General features: G+C 38.9%; 1 protein-coding gene across 1 annotated transcript in view; it reads right to left on the reverse strand.

Annotated features, from left to right (window-relative positions):
• LOC150090156 (glutathione S-transferase Mu 2-like) overlaps positions 1–19,772 on the reverse strand; it is a 58,038-nt gene that overhangs the window by 9,065 nt on the left and 29,201 nt on the right. The window contains exons 3-5 of the mRNA XM_090368978.1: positions 19,121–19,202; positions 14,460–14,560; positions 5,443–5,538 (exon numbers count right to left, since the gene is read on the reverse strand). Coding sequence (XP_090225104.1) covers positions 5,443–5,538; positions 14,460–14,560; positions 19,121–19,202 — 279 coding nt within the window. The remainder of the gene's footprint in view (positions 1–5,442; positions 5,539–14,459; positions 14,561–19,120; positions 19,203–19,772) is intronic.

Raw genomic sequence — 19,772 nt, forward strand, 5'->3', positions numbered from 1 at the left:
TATTGTATGCCCTGTCTGTTTCTGAATGCTTGCCTCATAATGGCGTCGACCACGATGTTGAAAAGCAACGGGGAGGCCACATCCCCTTGGCGGACTCCAGTTTGGATGGTAAATTCCTCAGATAAATCGTTCTGGATGCGCACCTGGCTCGTTAAACCGTTGTATGCAGTTTGGAGGAGTGTGATGACTTTTTGAGGTACATGTTCAACCTCTAGTAGTTTCCATAAGGCAGGCCAGTGGACACAGTCGAAAGCAGACTTAAAGTCAATGAAAACAATGACGGTTCGCTGTCCACACCGGATCCTCTCCTCCATCAGCTGACGAATGGCAAAGATTTGATCACAGCATCCTCGCCCGGGTCTAAATCCTGCCTGTTCTTCTCGACTGGTTTGCTCGCGATGTTTTTGCAGTCTTGACTGGATGATCTTCATAAAGACCTTTCCGATGATGGAAAGGAGGCTGATGCCACGGTAGTTCTTGCAGTCCCAGTTATCACCTTTCTTGTGGATCGGTACGATAATGGCTTTCCTCCATGTTAACGGAATTTGTTCAGTGCACCAGATGGTTTTGAGGAGCGAGTGTAGTCGGCGAAGCAGTACATCTCCCCCGGCTTTGATCGCTTCTGTGGTGACTTGGTCCACTCCTGGTGCCTTGCCATTCTTCAGGGATTGTATGGCTGCTTTCACTTCTTCTACTGTAGGCTCAACATCGACCATGGAGACCTCAGGGGGGGTCGATCGAGAGTGCTGTTGCTGGCGGTCCCTGAGGTGGGTCGTGATTATACAAAGCTTTGAAGAATTCACTCCACCGTTGCAGGCGTTCGGATGGTGATCGCACGAAGGTCCCATCAACATTCTTGATGTCACTAGTCAATTTGGTCTTTCCACTCAGACATCTGAGGGTGCGGTAGAGAGTGCGGTACTCGTTTTTGGATGCCGCCACTTCAAGATCGTCTGCCACTTGGTTCCAGTATGCTTCTCTTTCTGCTGTCATTCATTGTCGGACTTCTCGGTTTAGCTGCCGGTACCGTTCAAAGTCGACCAACTTTGCCTGTTTCCGTTTGTCCACGAGGTCGAGGCACTCGTCTGATATCCATGGTTGCGTTCGACGTCGGGCAGGTGGACATAGGGGCTTGGCACATTCCAGGATGGCATCAGAGATCTGCTTTTCTTCTTCATTTATATCCTCGGGCACGGCCAGCATCTCGAAGCGGTTGGATAGGGCGATCTGATATGCCTGTTTGTTGGCAGGATTCATTAGCTGCCTCCAGTCCAGCTTGGCTGACCGAGATGATCTTTTTGCATGCCGTAATTTGAGCTGCACCTTAGCCCGGATGAGGTAGTGATCAGATCCGCAATCAGGTCCCCTCATGGCACGAACGTCCATGAGTGATGAGCGAAATCTGGCATTGATCAAAATGTAGTCGAGGATTGCTGAGTCCTTGCCAGATGGATTTCGCCATGTAAGTTGATGTTTTTGAGGGTGCTGGAAATGGCTGTTTCCAATGATCAGGTTGTTAGATGCGGCAAAGGACAACAAACTTAGTCCGTTGTCATTGATCTTCCCATGGCCAAACTTGCCCATCGTTGTTTCCCAACCAGATCTGTCCACACCAATATGGGCATTAAAGTCCCCTGCGAGGATGATCACTTCTGTCTGCGGAATTGAATCCAGCGTATGTTGGAGCTGGTTGTAGAAGTCATTCTTGGTCGGGTCCAGGCTAGTCTCAGTTGGCGCATAGGCGGAGATAATATGGGTCTTGATGGTGCCATTGACAGTAAGGACTGCCAGGTGGTCCGATATTGGTTGGAAAGCGATCACACTACTGGTGGCCTGAGCATCGACCATAAAGCCCACTCCTGCTTCTCGTTTCTCACCACCAGAGTAGAATAGCATAACCGCTTCGTTAGGTGCTGGTGGTTGGATGATCATCATTCCAGACCCGGTGAGCCTTAATTCGGATAATGCCGCGATTGATATCTTGCACCTAAGTAGTTCTTGGGCAATGATTTCCTTTTGTCCAACGTGGTGCCCCGTTCGAACATTCCATTCGCCAATGTTAATTGTCCTTTTTGGCGTAGTAAGCTTATTGCTGTGGCCAGTGATCCACTTCACACCAGCACCCTGGGTCCCCAGTGCTGGCGCATCGGCTACCCCAGATGCGGTAACATTGTTGTAAGAGCTTGTTCTGAATTTCATGCAGTTTCTTGCCTAGTTTCCCCGGTTTCCCGGTTCTGGTCATTTCGGCAGGATGACCACCCTCCTCCTTTCGCAGCCGGGCTTGGGACCGTCCAATACAGTTTACCCCACTTTACGATATTAATCCATTCCAGAGACTATTGTATCGTGAAAATATCATATTGTGAACCCAATAACACTTTTTTGAAATTTGTAATTCGCTCCACAACCTTGGAAGTTGAAATTTTTGCTATATAACTCCTTAAAGGTTGTTTTTATAGTGTAAATTGTATTAGTTTCAAATTCAGATCATTAAAATTCAATACACTTTCATATGTTCTGTTATAAGAACAAATTTTGAATGGCTTTGTGATATTTTTCTAAAGCACATCTCTGGAGGTCACAGACCTTAAAAACAATTTGCACTTTCCAGTTTATTGGGTTTTTCTATTACTGCAAGCAATTATAAACTGGTAGTAAGCTCTATGTTATTGCATTTGCAAAAACACTGATAGCTGGAATTGTGGGGGTTTATGTTATAATGGCAAAAGTTATAACAAGGGCCTGCTGTAATTCTTTCAATGGAAAGAATATTTTGATTTAAACTGCCATCTAAAACCAATTCCCCTCAGAACAGTATCTACTGTATGCATACTGCCAAATTTTATAAATTTATAGAAAAACCTTAATAGATCTAGCATTAGCCCAAACATTTTGGAACTGCATTCTAGAATTTCCTGAATGGAAGTTCTCAGACTTTTCTTCTAAATTAATAAGTAATTAATGCATGTCAAACAATGAAACAGGTAAATTACACAGGTCAATCATGATGCATAACATCCAATATGCAAATTTAGGAAATGATTAAGTTATCTTAAAATAATTTACAATTAAATTCATTAAATAATAAAATTAAAATGTAAACTGGTTTCTCTGTAAGCCCGATTTTTAAAAAAAATTTTTTTTAGACTATATAGTTCAAAAATTAATGCTACTGGGCACTCTTTGGACTACTGATTCTGCAAAGGTCTCAGCTAAGTAAACTTTTGGGCACTCACAGTATATATAATAAGTTGAAATCAAAATTTCAGCCCTGCAGTTTAAGCTGGTTCTCCCTCCACGTTAGTCACGTGTTACTGCATCTCTCATGTACAATTATACATTATAAATGTATCCATATGTGGCTGTTTGAAAGGTATGACATTTTCCCAATCCACACTTCCTAGAAAGTGGAATTTATCTGAGTAAATGATACTAGAGTTATGCTCTCTTGGTTCAAGAATATCTACAAAACACATTCAGCAGACAAGGATCTCAACCTCAAAGCTCTGACTTGACAACATTCCACAGCCTTTTAAAAAAAAAGAAATTAAATATTATTTGATTCTTTAATAAAAAGTAATTATTATAAACACTTTGGGGCACTGTGAAGGGCAACATTTATCATTTGCAACTAACAAATGTTTAGGAACTAAAACAAGCCAGAGAACTTGTTTTTTATTCTTATGTTTAATTCCTCCTTAGCACTACTCTTCAGCTTTTAAGTACACCGGTGTGCAAAACTTAAGGATCAACAATATTTATAAAGGTTACAACAACCATAAAATCAAACGAAACAGCCTGTGGAATTTGCATAACTGTGGCTGTTCAGTAGAAAGCTAGTGCACATGCAAAAATTTTAACTGTGATGAGAGGGCTCACATAAACAGATAAAAGCAGCAGTTCAGCAGTTGTGCAAATTACCAAATGGTGAGCACGATTGTTAGATCGTCAATTGGTTTCATACAGTGCTACAGACAATGAAATGGCCAGTAGACATCTGGATGACTTGACTTGGGATCAAATATTTGGGAAGCTAGAGGAAGGTTGAAGTGTGAGGAGTGTGGCTGCAGAGTTTGGTATTGCCCATACCATTGTCTCACGTGCATGGTCTGCCTTCAGAATGACAGGTACAGCTGTTCGAAGGACCAGTGGTCTTCCACGAAAAACGCTCAATGACCACTATATACTCCTACAAGTCAAGAGGGACTGACACCAGACAATGGAATCCATTGCAAACCAGCTGCATAGGACGCAGGATATTACAGTTTACTGTGGCCAGGAGACGCCACAAAGGTGGACTGTTTGCCTGACAGAGTATGCTGTGTCCCTTTAACACCTGCCCATTGGAGACACCGTTTACAGTGCTGCATCAAACACAAGGACTGGACAGCAGCACAATGGAGTAAGGTACTCTTTACTGATGAGAGGAGATTCAGTCTCAGCAGCAATTCCGGACATCAGTTAATCTGGCAAGAGGTTGGCACATGGTATCACCCTGTAAACATCACTGAAAGGGATCAATATGGCAGTTGAGGTGTCCTTACCTGGGGAAGTGTTATCTTGGATGGACGTGCACAAGTCCAGATACTGGAAGGCAGTACTGTAACTGGTGCACGCTACTGTAGTGAGGTAATCATTCCCCATGTGCTTCTGTTCCAGGGTGCACATTGGCCCCGAGTTCGTGTTTATGGATGATAACGCCACACCCCATCACACTGCAGCTGTTGATATGCTTTTGCAAAGTGAGGACATTGTTCGTATGGATTGGCCTGCCCATTCTGCTGATCTAAATCCTATCGATGTGTTAGTCCCATCTAACATATATGGAACGCTCTGTGGAGATGCCTAGGGGAACACCCACACCCACCAGAAAATGTTCACCAGCTGAAGATTGCACTGACAGAGGAATGGATCACAAGAACTTAACATCGTTCTAAGTATGGACAGGTGGTGAAAAGCCTGCATCAACATTAGGGGTGGCCATATCTCCTACTGAGGACCACTTCTTTGTTCCATCTTTGGCAGTGATGCATCTGTATCACGGCAGCCAGTGCAACGTTGCCAATTTTGAATAAATGGCCTCTATCACTTTTTTACATTGTGTCAGTGTTGTTTCCATCATTTCTGTACCTGATAATGTTCCTTATTATGCTTTTCCCATATCCAGGCCACTCCTATGAAAAGCTACAGATGAAAACCTGGCTGGTCCTTAAATTTTGCACACCACTGTAGGTTGCCACTGTTTTGTAAGTACAATACTTTTCTGCCCTGTACATTTCATAGAATAAAAAATACAGTACAGATGATAACATTTATTAATTTTAGAGGTTCATTTTTTTTTTATTTCATCTTGTATTCTCAGTTCCTAAAAGAATGACTATTTTGGGGAGAAAATACAACTACATGAAATTATGATATATATTAAAGATCCATCTTACTTACTTTACTTCCAGCTAGCCAGTGATGTTTGCCCAAGAAATCAGAGATGAGCTTTAATATTGCTGGTAAGTTTTTCAGGTATTCCTCTTTTAATTTTTTCTGTAAAATTAAGACTTTAATGGGTAATTTAAGTTTTTTAAACAGTAAATATTCTGTATAGCAAACAAGGCACTCTTATTGTATACTCAGTGCCCACTAAAATAGCACAGAATGATTTGCTGTATGATGGTGGAGTAATCCACCCCATCGTAATACTTGTAGGAATGAGACGAGTCACTGCTGTCAACTTCCCCACACAAGTGGTTAGAAACCTTGTGGGAACTTTGGCAACTAATGATATTAAGAGTAGGAGACCGGCGGAATTACTTAGCAAGTACAGGTCACTGTTGAAAAAAAAGCCGTGAATTAGGGTTGAATTTGAAAGTGTCTGCAATTCTGCCCAGACACGATAGGAGGGAGTATATGATGAGAGCCTTGTCGATCAATACGGCCCTGGAGGGATTGTGCAAGGCTCAAGGGGTAGAATTTTTTTCAGCCTGGACTGTACTTGTTAACAGGAGAGATTGCTTCTACAGGGATGGGATACACTTAAATAGAAAGGGTGCAAGAATATTTGCTGATGCTGTCGAGGCAGTGTTAGGTGGGTCGGAAAACTGCTAGTTGGGGGGACAAGGACTAATAGATTAACAGTAGCCACTGGCAGAGGTGGAAGTGATTCTTGCACTGCTTCTATTGAAATGAGCAGAAGCCTAAAAAACAAGATGCAGGATATATCAGAGACTGCTGGGAGTCATTGCGGTACAAGTAAACACATGGGTTGTGTTAGGGTAGCTAAGAATAGAAACAGGTGCATGTATACCTGCGTGTACACCAATGCTAAGAGTTTTGTAAACAAATTTGATGAATTTGAAGTATTGCTCAAAACATCAAAGGCAGATATTGTTGGGATATCAGAGACATGGTGTCACACAGATATAAGTAATGCGAAACTGGAATTTGGGGAATATAATGTGTATAGAAAGGATAGACAGGACAGGAGGGGTTATGCTATTAGTTAAGAAACAAAAAGTCCAAGGAAGTGAAGCCAGTCAACGATGGACAGGGCAGTGTCGAGTCAGTTTGGTGTGACATAAGCATAGGGAAATCAAAATTGAGAATAGGAGTGTGCTATAGGCCTAATGACTCTGATGAGTATAATAAGATATTGTACAGGGAAATAGTGGGCCAGTAAATCAGAGAGTCTTATAATGGGGGATTTTAATTTCCCAGATATTGACTGGAATTTGTGGGTTGGTCACTCGCACACTAGCAAGGTATTTGTGGATTTATTGGATGATTGTTTTCTACATCAGCATGTTCGTGAGGCAACAAGAGGGAGCAATACTCTTGATCTGATTATCAGTAGTGATTCTTCATGCATTAAGAATCTGCAGATAAATGAACCACTAGGTGGCAGTGATCACAGTGTGTTGAAGTGGGATTTACTGAAGGAGGTAACTACCATCAGAGGTAAAGGGAAGGGTTTTTGTTTTCGTAAAGGCGACTATGATGGTCTGAGACAGTATTTAAATTCTATACAGTGGGACCAACTGATGATGTTACCAACAGCAAACTCAAAATGGGAAGCATTCAAGGAACTAATCTTGGAGGCTACCAGGCTTTACATACCAACTAAGAAATATTGTTCAAGGTTTAGGCCTAAATGGTTGTCAGATGAACTAATGAGACATGTGGCAGAGAAGAAAAATGCATGGGATACACACAAATTAATGGGTGACCTGGAAGCCTATGATAGATTAAAGTTGGTCTGTAACCAAGTCACAAAGGAGATTAGGCATGCAAAGGCAGACTACGAAAAATCCTTGGCAAAGAATGCAAAGAAAAACAGAAAAGAGTTCTTTACATATTTAAACTCAAGAAGGAAAGGGGTGAATCAGATTGGTCCACTGGATATTGATGGTTCAACAGTTGAGGATCCTGCTCAGGTGGCTAACAATCTAAATGAGTATTTTGCATCCACATTCACACATGAGGAGTTATTCAGGAAGGAGAATGATGTAGGTAAAGTAAACATTGGCAGTGAGCTGGATGATTTTGTAATAACTGAGAGGAAAGTGGAGGAGAGATTGTTGAGGATAAATATAAAAAAGGCACCTGGGGTGGATGGGATCTATCCAGTTATATTAAAGGAGGCAGCAAAGGAAGTAAGCAAACCCCTAGCCATAATTATGAGAGCTTCTTTGGACTCAGGGGAGGTACCCATAGACTGGAGATGTGCAAATGTAACCCCAATTCACAAAGGAGGATCAAAGGCTGACACAAGTAATTATAGACCTGTTAGTTTAACTTCTGTTCCAGGTAAATTAATGGAGACACTGGTTAAAGAAGCACTGCAGGATCATCTAGACAAGAATTCAGTTATAGCTCAGACGCAGCATGGTTTTGTTAAGGGCAGGTCTTGCCTGACCAATTTGATTGGATACTATGATGTAGTCACAAAAGAACTGGATGCAGGGAATAACTTTGATATTATATATTTGCATCTTAGAAAGGCTTTTGATACTGTTGCACATGGAAGACTGCTGCACAAATTGGAGCAGTGTGGCATTGGAGGCAAATTGCTGCTATGGATAAGGGATGGTTGAGTGGCAGAAGACAGAGTGGTAATCAATGGACACTGCTCAACTTGGACTAATGTTATTAGTGGAGTTCCTCAGGGTTCAGTGTTGGGTCCGTTGTTGTTTTCGGTGTTTATGAATGATACTGATGATGGGATATCAAGTTTAATGTCCAAGTTTGCAGATGATACAAAGGTTGGCAGGGTTGTTAAGGACACTACTGACGCTATGCTGCTGCAACAGGATCTGGAAAGGTTGAACAGATGGGCTGAGAGGTGGCAAATGAAGTTTAACATTGACAAATGTAAAGTACTACATATGGGAAACAGTAACCCCAGAGCAACGTATCAACTCTGCGGTACTACACTGACAGTGGTGGAGAATGAAAAGGACCTGGGGGTAATTGTGCAGGCAGATATGAAGTTCTCTGAGCAGTGCAGATGAGCTGCAAGAGTAGCTCATGGTGTCTTGATAATGATATACAGGAATTTTTCTAGCAGGGATAAGGAGGTGATTATTCCCTTGTATAAGGCAATGGTTAGGCCACATCTTGAGTACTGTATACAGGTCTGGAGGCCTCATTTCAAGAAGGATGTAGGGATGCTGGAAAGAGTACAGAGAAGGGCAACAAGGTTAGTGAACGGAATGAAGGGTTGCTCTTACGAAGAAAGGCTTAAGTTTTGCAAATTACAGAGTCTGGAGACTAGGCACCGGCGAGGTGATCTGATAGGTGTATAAGGCTTTGAATGGTTTGAGCATGCTCAATGCCAGTGGGATTCCTCATCTTGCTCAGAATAATCACCTCAGAGGGCATAAATTTAAATTGAGGAAGGACGGATGTCGGATAGATGTGCGGAAATTTGCCTTTGGCCAGTGGGTGGTTGGTTGGTGGAACCAACTTCCATCAGTTGTTGTTGAAGTTGATAGCCTAAACAAATTTAAAGCTCAACTGGACAGGTATTTCGAACGAACAGAGGGGTGAAATGGGAGTGGTGTGTGTTTTTTTTTTTTTTTGGCTGATGCTGAATAAGCTTGCTTTCTTGCATCATATGCCTCTACTAATGCTAAACTAATCACAGTTCCCATAATGAGTCATGTCAAAATGTTGTAATTACTTGAAACTTAGATAACACCCAAGTCACAACATATTTGAACCCAAGATTGCAAAATATGGCTGTCCCCATGTTTTCAATTTAAAATTAAATCAGAAAAAAGTTATTGAACTTCAATACTTTGAAGTTATCAGAAATTAGAGTGGATAGATGAAATTATAAAACTGCAAAGATAGCCAAAAAAAAGTAGTGTTTTAGTTTAATGCTAATTTCTTCTTATCAAATATAATTTATACTGCACTGCACTTCATAGTCAAGGACTATGAAGCCCAAGTGTCCTTTCCAACATATCCCAAACATTCTTAATTGGACTGAGATCTAGAGAATTAAGTGGGCAGGGTAGATGTTAGAATTCTGGGAATGTTTATTAAACCATTAAGATTGCATTGTAGTCTTGAAATAATCTATAATCTGGGTAAAAATAAATTTCCGTAGCATGAAGCTGGTCCAATACAAACAGAAAGATTAATGGACCCATTTTCATACCAACAACACATCCCATATCAACTCGTTCAGCCACTTGAGCAGTCCACCAGATGCATATCTTGATTTTATGAGGTACATGCTATACAAAAAAGTATAGCTTGTACCTAGTGTGCAAAAAATTGCAAGGAAAAAGATTATGGTCATACAATCTTTTTCCACCATTCCACAGTTCCGTCTTGGCTGTGGCAGCACCTTTCCAATTGAGTCTGTTGATTATTTTAAAGGAAAAAAAAAAGATTGCTTTCATATACACACAACTACCAAATCACTGACTCTTCAACCCCCACTCACTACATAGTTTAGGGACATTCCAAACCAAACTGAATTTTTCAATCATTTGCTACAACACTAGGCCTATTCTGTTGCACAACTCACTTTAAATTCCTGTGGTGGTGTTCTTGGAGTACAGTTTTCTGCTGCATTCTTTCTACTTAGATATTAGTTTATGAACAAATTCCCTGACCACTAAGAAATAAAAAGCAGTGTTAGAAAAATGAAAGATAAATGAAGTTGAAGTCTGCTTAGTGAGTTTTCCATTATTTTGTTATCAACAAAATTACAATATTCTTGAGAAACTTCATTTTTACCTGGTTGATTAATAACAGCAATCAGTCTGGCTATTAAAAAGTATGTCACTTAGCACAGCAATAGTGTACTTTACTTTGAAGAGCTACACAGAATAAATCAAACTAATCCTTTATTACAAAGTAATTAACAATAGTGATTATGAATTTAGCTGTTATGCACAAAATAAGTTTCTAAAAAAAACTAGTTTAGATAGAAATGCTATGGGGATTGTTAGAATAATTTCTGACATGCAGAGTAAAGTAATAGCTGTGCACAGAAAAAAAGCTGTACATAACCATGAATTCCTGCAGCTTAGAAGGGAGCACTGATCGTGAAGTCCCCTCAATGGACTACTGTTACCCATCTTCTCCATGCTGCTGCTGAGGACATCCTCTTGCTTAGGAAATGCAGCAATTCCAGCATCGTAACACGACAGCCACTTGTATGATATCCAATAAGCTGCACAGTATATATAAAAACAGAGGCAGCTGCAGTAAAAAGTTGCCAGAGAAAGATATTGAAGAAACATCTGAAGCAGCTAACCAAACACCTATTTGATTTTCTTCCCCTTTAAATGAAGCTAAGAAAATTGTAGCAAGATGTCCAAAACACTGAACACAGTTGTGCATTATGAAGAATGAGATAATTTCATTTGCTGCTATTAACAACTGCATTTGTGGTGAAGATTAAACTTCACCCAGAAGATAAGACAAGGAAGACTAAAGATACAGCAGTTCCTGTTCCAGGAAGGGCACCCACCCCCAACACCAGAAAACTAAGAAATCCCTAGAGCAAACTCTGGTAATGCCACAAAAATTCTAGCTTTATTAATTTATATTTAGTAGCAAGGGGATTAGTCAAATCCATATTTTAAACAAAAATATAAATGTTAACAAGCTCAGAGATAGACTAAGAGGAAGTTGGATAAATGGTCAAGCAGGCATTAGAAGAAAGAGCATATTTTGGAAGTCTTAAAAAAAAAACAGAATGGGATATTATTGAAGAAAATACAGAATAATTATTTGTACTACCACAGTAATCTGTATACCTGTTGAGTATAACAGATTTGGACGATTTTTTAAGTTAATATTATTAACAAGCATTCCTATACAGTTTCTGCATATTATCTAAATTAAATTTCTTGTTTCCAAAATATCGAGGAACTTATTCTAAACCAAATGCATGGTCTTGAACTGCAAGTCATGTCATAGATAGCAGGAGGAAACAGCATCACCAGAGGAAGCAGGAGCAAAAAAGCATCAACAAAGGAAGGAAACTCCTTGCTTTTTAGGTTCCTCTAATGGTATGCATAATAAAAATTTAAGCACTTTCACTTGTCTAGAGTAAAATCTGACTAACTTCTAAAAAAATACAGAAAATTTTCAGGAGTTTTTTGTTACTTCCTGTACTAATTATCCAATTACTGAAGTGAAGACATGGTACAGAAGTACCATGAAACTTTTAGGAGTTCTGTCCTTTAAGAAACTAAAAGTGGACTACTCAGGTTGAAGTGCTTAAATTCTCACTATTTTTCCACTTAGTTGACACTCTGCCTGTGGAGTGACAATTTTGTTCTGGAAAGCAGTCTTGAGAGATGACTGAGGAAGTTGGACTTTAGTCTGTTTAAGTACTTTATTTTCTGTTGAAGATTGCTTGATACGGTCCATATATCAGAAAGATTTAACATTTGCAATGTAGTCTAGCAGCTGATGGCAAGGATATTATGCTGAAATTGGATTCACTGGTCCTGACATTTCCAGGAGTGGTTTGTCAGGAAGGCTGAACACAATGAGGAATAACCTTTGACTATTAACAAAATAAGGTCCTTTTAAATCTCATTTTATGATGTTATAAACCTAATGGACAATTGATTATTTTCAATATGTAAGTGAAGTGAAAAAAAAAAATTTCAATTTAAAGCCTAATTAAGCAGTTCAATTGAGCACAGGTGTTTGATGGGAGTTTACATCTGGGCTCTGAGCTATCTAGTCTAATTTTTTGATGTTATTGTCCACAAATCTGTCCTGTGAATTAGAATTACATACGTGTTCAAAACAGGACATCACTGTCTCAGGTATTTCCACCAACAGAGCAAGTCTGAGCACCAGCCAAAACAGCCTCATACTATGAACACTATCTCCAGACTTAATGGCCAAGACTATATATTAAATAAAATGTTTAAGCTCAATAGGGAATACATGACAATGTCATCCCAATCAAAAAGCTTACATATGTAAAGTTGACATTGAATGGGTATAACGATGTATGTCAAATAATGCCATGATGTCTTGATTCTGTAACGGTACACCAATACCAATTTGGGTCTGTGCTATATTATTGAACTTCAAAACAAGAGCTGACAGTCATCTTGTTCAGTTTTCAAACAAACACTTTAAGTGACTAAATTTCACGGCAGTTTTCATATCATACTGGGTTCCATATTTAACAATTTTACAAGAAACCAGAATTTCTATATACAATCTCCCCCCCACAAAAAAAGGCTGTTAATGCATTTTCCATCAATAGCACTATGCACTAGCCTATTATCACACCCTTATAACCTATACTTATCTCTAATCTTATTAATACTAGGAAAATTAGAGTTAAATGGATGCAAACTTTTACTAAGTTTTCATTCTTTGGGAATTTAGTTTGCAAAAACTTCGTCATTCCCATAAACCCAATCAATTACTTCATTGCCAGTTATACCATCACTATTACTATACATGTTTCTTTTGAGACTTTGGTTTTAGTTTTGGCATATTAAGCACACAATTTTTGAACACTATAGCTGTATTGAGAAAATGCTAACTTGTATCTCCACAAGTATTAGAGAATCCTTCTGAAAGGATGCCAACATATTCCAATAGGTATAGTATGGAAGTGCATTTTTCCACAATTTGCAAGTATATAACTTCAGTTCATGCTCAGGATGAAATAAAGATACCAAACAAATCTTTTCTATCTCCCACAAAAATGGCTCACATAGACAGATGGGGAAGATTATTTTGTAATCATCCAGAAGTAGTTGACAGAAGGTTGAAGCAAACACCATGTATTACACTTTTTCAACTTAATCACCAGAATGACATTTTTGCCACTTCTCAATACACTTCTGGAGGCCTGTTTTGTAGAAAACTTGACTGTCCTTTAAATTGCAACCTGGCAACAGAAATCACCTCACCGTGAGTAGAAAAATGTCTTCCATGACAAAAGGAAAGAGGAAGAAATCCAAGGATGCAAGGCTGGGGGATAAGCAGGATGCTACAATATTTCAAACCCACATTCACTGTAGCATGTGAGGAATGTGCAGGGGCATTTATCATGGAGCAGGTGCACACCTTTTCAGCTTTCCCCAAATTTTTTTCTTTTATAGTAGCACATAGCTTTATGAGGAGGTTGGAATAACACTTTGCCATCACAGTACCACCCTTTTGAGGTTAATCTGTTAGTATCCTGCTGATGCCAAAAAACTGATAGCATCACCTTGCCAGCACTTGGTTGCACCTTTTAACTTTTTTTTTTAGGGTGCTGGTGATTATACATGCTTCTACTTTAACATTTGGTTAGCTTCAGGATCATAGTGATGGTGGCTAGTAATGATAAAACTCCTGCCTTTTCTGGCACATTCACAACATTCCATACTGTGCCTTTTCCTATTTCTGGTAAGGGGTCAAAAGTCTGGGAACCTGCCTAGCAAACATTTGACTCATGCATCTGTTGGCAGATGATTAATGCCTCAAAAATGAAACTCCAAGATGCCTAGCAACTGTTACAGCAGTTGCTGGGCATCCTGGGATTTCTTCGTCATGCACAGAGGTCCTTCTGCATTCGAATTGTTTATACCAATGTGCAATAACACTAACTGGCTAGTCTTCTCCACAAAAAGCAACCATTTCTTTGTGGTTTGTTTTGGGTGTTTGCTTACCAAAAGAGGAGCAAATTCACTGAGCTTGAGTGCTGCAAATAAAAAATGAATTTCAAATTGAAACCAAGATTTGTGTGCTTGCTATAGAGATTAAGGCATCAAGCAAAAAAACAAAAATAAAAACACCACTATCTTTCTATCATAACTATTATTAGGTAAATACAAATCTTTTTGACTCCCCCCCATAAGCAATTTCCCAATAAATGACAAATTATACATATTTATATCATAATAGGAAATGGTTGTGTCATGCCATAATTTATTTTGTCACAATGTATATACACATTATATAAGGAATTAATTCCTTACAAAGTCAGGGCTGTAGTATATTTCGACAAGTCCTGTACGGACGTCTATCAACTGCTGCTCACTCATATCTACTCTGATTTTTTCTTCCTCAGTGCTGCCATCTACAAGGGGAGAGGAAAAAACTTCAATTGAATTTTTTTCAAAGTATATCATGTAGTGACCTTTTATATTCTGAATTAAAAAAATAACACTACATTGAAACATGCTGACAAACAATATAATAACTACAAAATACATTCACAAAGGTTATACCATCTCTAATATAAGAGTAATGTTAAATCAGGTCGATATATTTATCAAAATAAATATCAGCATGATTATGAATGAATTATGAAAAAGGAAACAAACATTAAAAATACAGCAAATTTCTGTGGTCTTTGAGGCTAAACTTGGAAATTTGTAATTCTGCTCTAACAGACTAGGCCAACCTAAAAATGAATAAGATGAAATAAAAAAAGCAAGACAAAAAGCAAGTCTCACCACCAGCAGTGCAAACACATTACCCTATGCACTTCCAAGCACTCTTCAAGGGAATTTGAATGCTTGGACTTGTTTTTATTTGATCATTTTATTTATTCTTTGGGCAGTGCATTTGTACCACTGAAGACATGTTGGTTTGTCTTCCTTATTTTCAGGTTGGCTTGTTACATAGGAGCAGAATAAAAAACTTGCAGAGTTTAGCCTTAATGGCAGCAAGCATTTTCTGTCTTTGTAACACTTCAGTGTTTCCTTTTTTGTTATTCTTAGTAATAAATAACTGTTACTGTTATTTGTTTGTTATTTGGTTTTTAGGAGCATTACCAATTAAGGCCATATTGCTCCAGGATATGCAGTAGTCATTCCCTGACCTTTCCGCATCCTCCATATTTGGTGGTGACTGGCTCGAACCCCGGTCTAATCAAGAAGTATGTGCTACGCACTGCTGCTCCTTCCCACCTAGCTACAGAGGCACCTTAATAAATAACATTTCAGTCACTAGAGTAAAGTATAGTGATACTTGCAGCACCGGAATTCACGACATTATGAGATGTGGCCAGTAACAGATCATGCTTGATTAATTATGTCAGGCAAAATTAGAAAATAACTAAAACTCAAACACTGACAATATACACCGATGAGCCAAAACATTATGACCAGCAAGTCTTTATGCAAATCAAGCAACTGCAGGTGAACTACAGCACATGTGGGGACACTATATAAAAACACCTGATACTGAGCTCCGTTAATCAGGGTTACTCTTGTTCTTCAGATGGGAAAGTAGCAGACTTAAGCAAGTTTGACAAAGCCCAAACTATAATGGCCAGATGACTGTGTCAGAGCATATCCGAAATGGCACAGCTGTTTATGGTCAGCCGTGGTTAGTATCTACGGAAAGTGGCCGAGGAGGGGACACCCACGAACTGCCAGCAAGGTGTTGTACAACCACAGCTCACTGATGCTTGAGATGAGCGAAGGCTCTCCCAGATGGCAAGTGGCAACAGTGGCACAACTCACCGGTAATTGGAATGCTGGTGATGGGAGTAATGTGTCACAACACAGTACATGGAACCCTTGCTGAAAATGGGGCTGCAAAGCCACAGGCTGCTCCATGGTTCACCAGCAACAGCACCCACAATGGGTATGCAGGCATTGAAACTGGACCTTGAGTGATTGGAAGAAGGTAGTCTAGTCTGATGAATCATGTTGCACCATGTGGACGGCCAGATGTGTGTGTTGTTTACCTGGGGAAGTGATGGTGCCTGGATGCACAGTAGGATGAAAACAAGCTGGTGGTGTCATGCTTTGGGTGATGTTCTGTTGGGATACCCTGGGTCCAGTCATCCACCACCTACCTAAACATTGCTGACCAGGTACACATTTTCATGGCAACAGTCTTCCCCTCTGGCAGTGCAGTCTTTCAGCAGGATAATGTGCCATGCCACACTGACCAGAAGTCTTCCTCATGTTCTGTGAACCAAATTCCCCAGAAATCAAATCAGAGCATCTGTGGTTTGTGTTGGAACATCAACTATGATCTGTGGTGTTTTAACCATGGACTTTACAGGAGTTAAAGGATCTGCTGGGTATATGTTGGTACCAGATACCAACAGACATTTAAAAATCTTGTAGCATCCATGCCTTGCCAGGTATGAGCTGCTTTGGCTGCACGTGGAGGACCAACGTCATATTAGGTAGGTGGTAATAATGTTTTGGCTCACTGGGCCTGACATAGCCGAGTGGTCAGGAGTGAGAGTGTGTAGCATGCGTTCCTTGAGTGGACTGGGGTTCAAGCCCATGACTTCTAAAGACTATAAATATTTGTATTGACAATTTATTGTCAATTCTACTGACTTGCTTGTCGTGCCAGAGTATAAACAGAAAATTTATGTTAATATAATATGTCAATATCAACTAAGTTGTATGCTGATGTTAAACATTCACTTGCAAACTTGTCTACTAGAATGACTTATTTACTTTTCTGCAAATCTAGTAGCTCTCAATGTTTTTTTTAACCCCTCAACACCACACCCTCTGCCAATCCATGTGCAAGGGTAGTATTGGTTTTAATATTTTTACACAAAAACTTTTCCTTTATTTTCTCCACTTTTACATTTTTTCTAATGACTAATATTTCTAAGTTTCCCAAACATTCACTTGACTTGATTTTTTTTTTTTTTTTTTTAAATTTTCCCACATCTACGATACAAATTCTTTCACAGAAAATCTTACACCTAACTGACATGATTCCCATTAATTTATTTTACCTAAATTCTGTCTTAACCCACAATGCTTAAATTATCTTTCTTTTGAGATTCTTTACACTGACAGAGGCACTGCTATCTCATTATATGCAATGAGATAGCACCTCTTCCCACCTAAACCTTTACTTTTATTTCAATGTATTGGATATTGCACTTAAATAAATTTTCTGTTTATACTCCGGGACGACCAAACAGTCAGAGGAGTTAACAAGATAGACAGAATACAAGAAACGGCACCGTATTCAGTAGTCATGGGCTTGAACCCCGGTCACTCAAGGCACGTGTACTTATGCACCCGCGCGCCTGACCACTAGGCTACGGCGGCCCTTAAACATTTTAACATGCAGTAAAACTGATAGAAACATTACCATAACATTTCATTGTCAATTCCTTCACAATCAGTTATAGTATATCAGTGTTTCTCAAGTATGCCACAGAAAATGCAAATAAAAAAACATCTAAGCATTACAATAAAAATTAATTCACATTGCACCAATTCATGTGCCTTCTGCCAGTGAATGTGATGTCAAGTTTTGATGCCTAGTTCTCCTATTCTTTCAACAAATATAAAATTTCATGTATGTTCAAAAAAAGAGATTAAAAAGCATTTAAAACAAATAAGTGTATTATTAAATATACCCAACTTTTTGTTTGTGCATAAGAGTATAGTAGTGATTGCAGTGTGCCTAAAATTGAGCATCTTTAAAAGTTTGCCGCAGCAACGAAAAGTTGCTGCGGCACACTTTTCTTTCTTACTTACAGTTACTTTCCTGTGGCCCATATATTTAACTTTTAAAATACCCACAAGTTTAAAAGGTTTTCTGGAAGCATATCCTCACTTGCAGCAAGGAATTAGATCATGGATACTGTCAATGGTGATGCACATGCCTCTACAATTCCAATGCCTTAAATTATTTGGTTTTAAGAGTGGAGACAGTATTTTTTAAAGTGGATTGCTTGAACTATCAAATATTCATTTTATATATTTTAAAGAGAATCATATGCCTAGGATCCACTTCATTATTTGCATGAAGTTTTTTAAACAGCATCACCTAGATCAGTTTGTTCATCAATATCTGTTGATGTGAAGGGTGTTGGTGGTTGCATTTTAGAGGTTTCAGTCATTTTCAGTTTAGCTGTCTTAACTCCGAAGGCTTAGTCAGGGTACACAACGGATTCAAACCATTTTTGTGAGTGAGTGAAAGATTAAGATGGAAATATCCTGTTGAAGGCTTGCTTTTAACCAGTTTAGTTGAGAAAAGAAGTCATGCTCAATATTAAGTGTCATATTGCATGTTTATTGGCTACAAAGACCAAACATGTTAAGGTTCATGTTTACGCCTTTGGTACACTAGAAAAGTAGAAAGAAAGCTACCAGAAAGTGTGCTTGCTTCCTGGACTGTTTAGAATCTGCAATAGAAGTTTACTTTATAATATGAAATCTTCAGACTCTTTTGCAATTTATTTTGATAAACAAAAACTATGAAAACATTAAAATGTAGTGTAATAATCAATATTTTTAAGCTTAACTCAATGAGGATTGTCCTTTTTGAGACAGTTTGTGTCTGGCAGGTTTAAGTTGCCTAGAAAATATAATGGTCTCAATCTCAATAGATGTGATAATGCAATATAGTAATTAGTCTTTAATTTCAAAGAAATGGCAATCTATTTGTTTCATAGTTAAGTCAATGGCCAAACAGTAGTAGTAATAACTAACAACCTCTCTCAAATATTTATGAGAGAGAGAATACATTTCTAGGAAGAATTCTCCAAAGCTGGATGTGCCATTCAATAAGCCATCAGTTAAACAGCTCCTGAATTAAATTCAAAAATTATGAAAATACTTTAATTCAACAATTAGTCAAATTTACTAAAAATACAATGAAGAACATCTGACATTAAAAAAACCATTCTGCATACCCAGCTTGTGTTTCCTTCCAAGGTAACGCATTATAGCTACGCTCTGGGTGATTTTTACATCTCCATCAATATAATATGGAAGCTAAGAGAATAAAGGGAAGAAGAAAAAATTAGTCTTAATCAAAACCAACATTCATTTTGGACAAATTTTTTTATTTTGATATATAATACAGTTCTCTTGAATCTTACTGATATCACTTAAAATCTGCACAGATGTTTATATATTGGAATAGTGAGTGTGGAGAGGGTTCTGGTTATACATATATAAAAAAAAATTAATGACTTTACCTTGGTCTCTGACATCAAGTTCAGGAAGTAGACTATTCTTGCTCCACTCCTTTAAAGCTGCAGCTAGTTTTTTGCTTCCATTATTATTACTCATTATTTCTCTCTGATTGGGGGTTTCACCTCGTGATAGGTATTGCTACCAAGTACACAGGGTGGTTATGTCTGGTGTTACTGTTGGTCGAGGAACTGACTACCCTACAGGTGTTCAGGATTGAGACTTTCTGGAATTCCTTGTAGGTGTTTGCTGCTAGGCTGTTATGTAGAGTCGTTGGCACCATGCCTGTGGTTGACACGATGATTGGGATGGTCGTTACTTGTTGCATATGCCACATCTTTGATCTCCTGTCTTAGGTTTGTGTACTTC

Source organism: Mastigoproctus giganteus, chromosome 2 (genome assembly GCF_048544385.1).
Source record: "Mastigoproctus giganteus isolate SK-2022 chromosome 2, ASM4854438v1, whole genome shotgun sequence".
NCBI classification, from domain to species: domain Eukaryota; kingdom Metazoa; phylum Arthropoda; class Arachnida; order Uropygi; family Thelyphonidae; genus Mastigoproctus; species Mastigoproctus giganteus.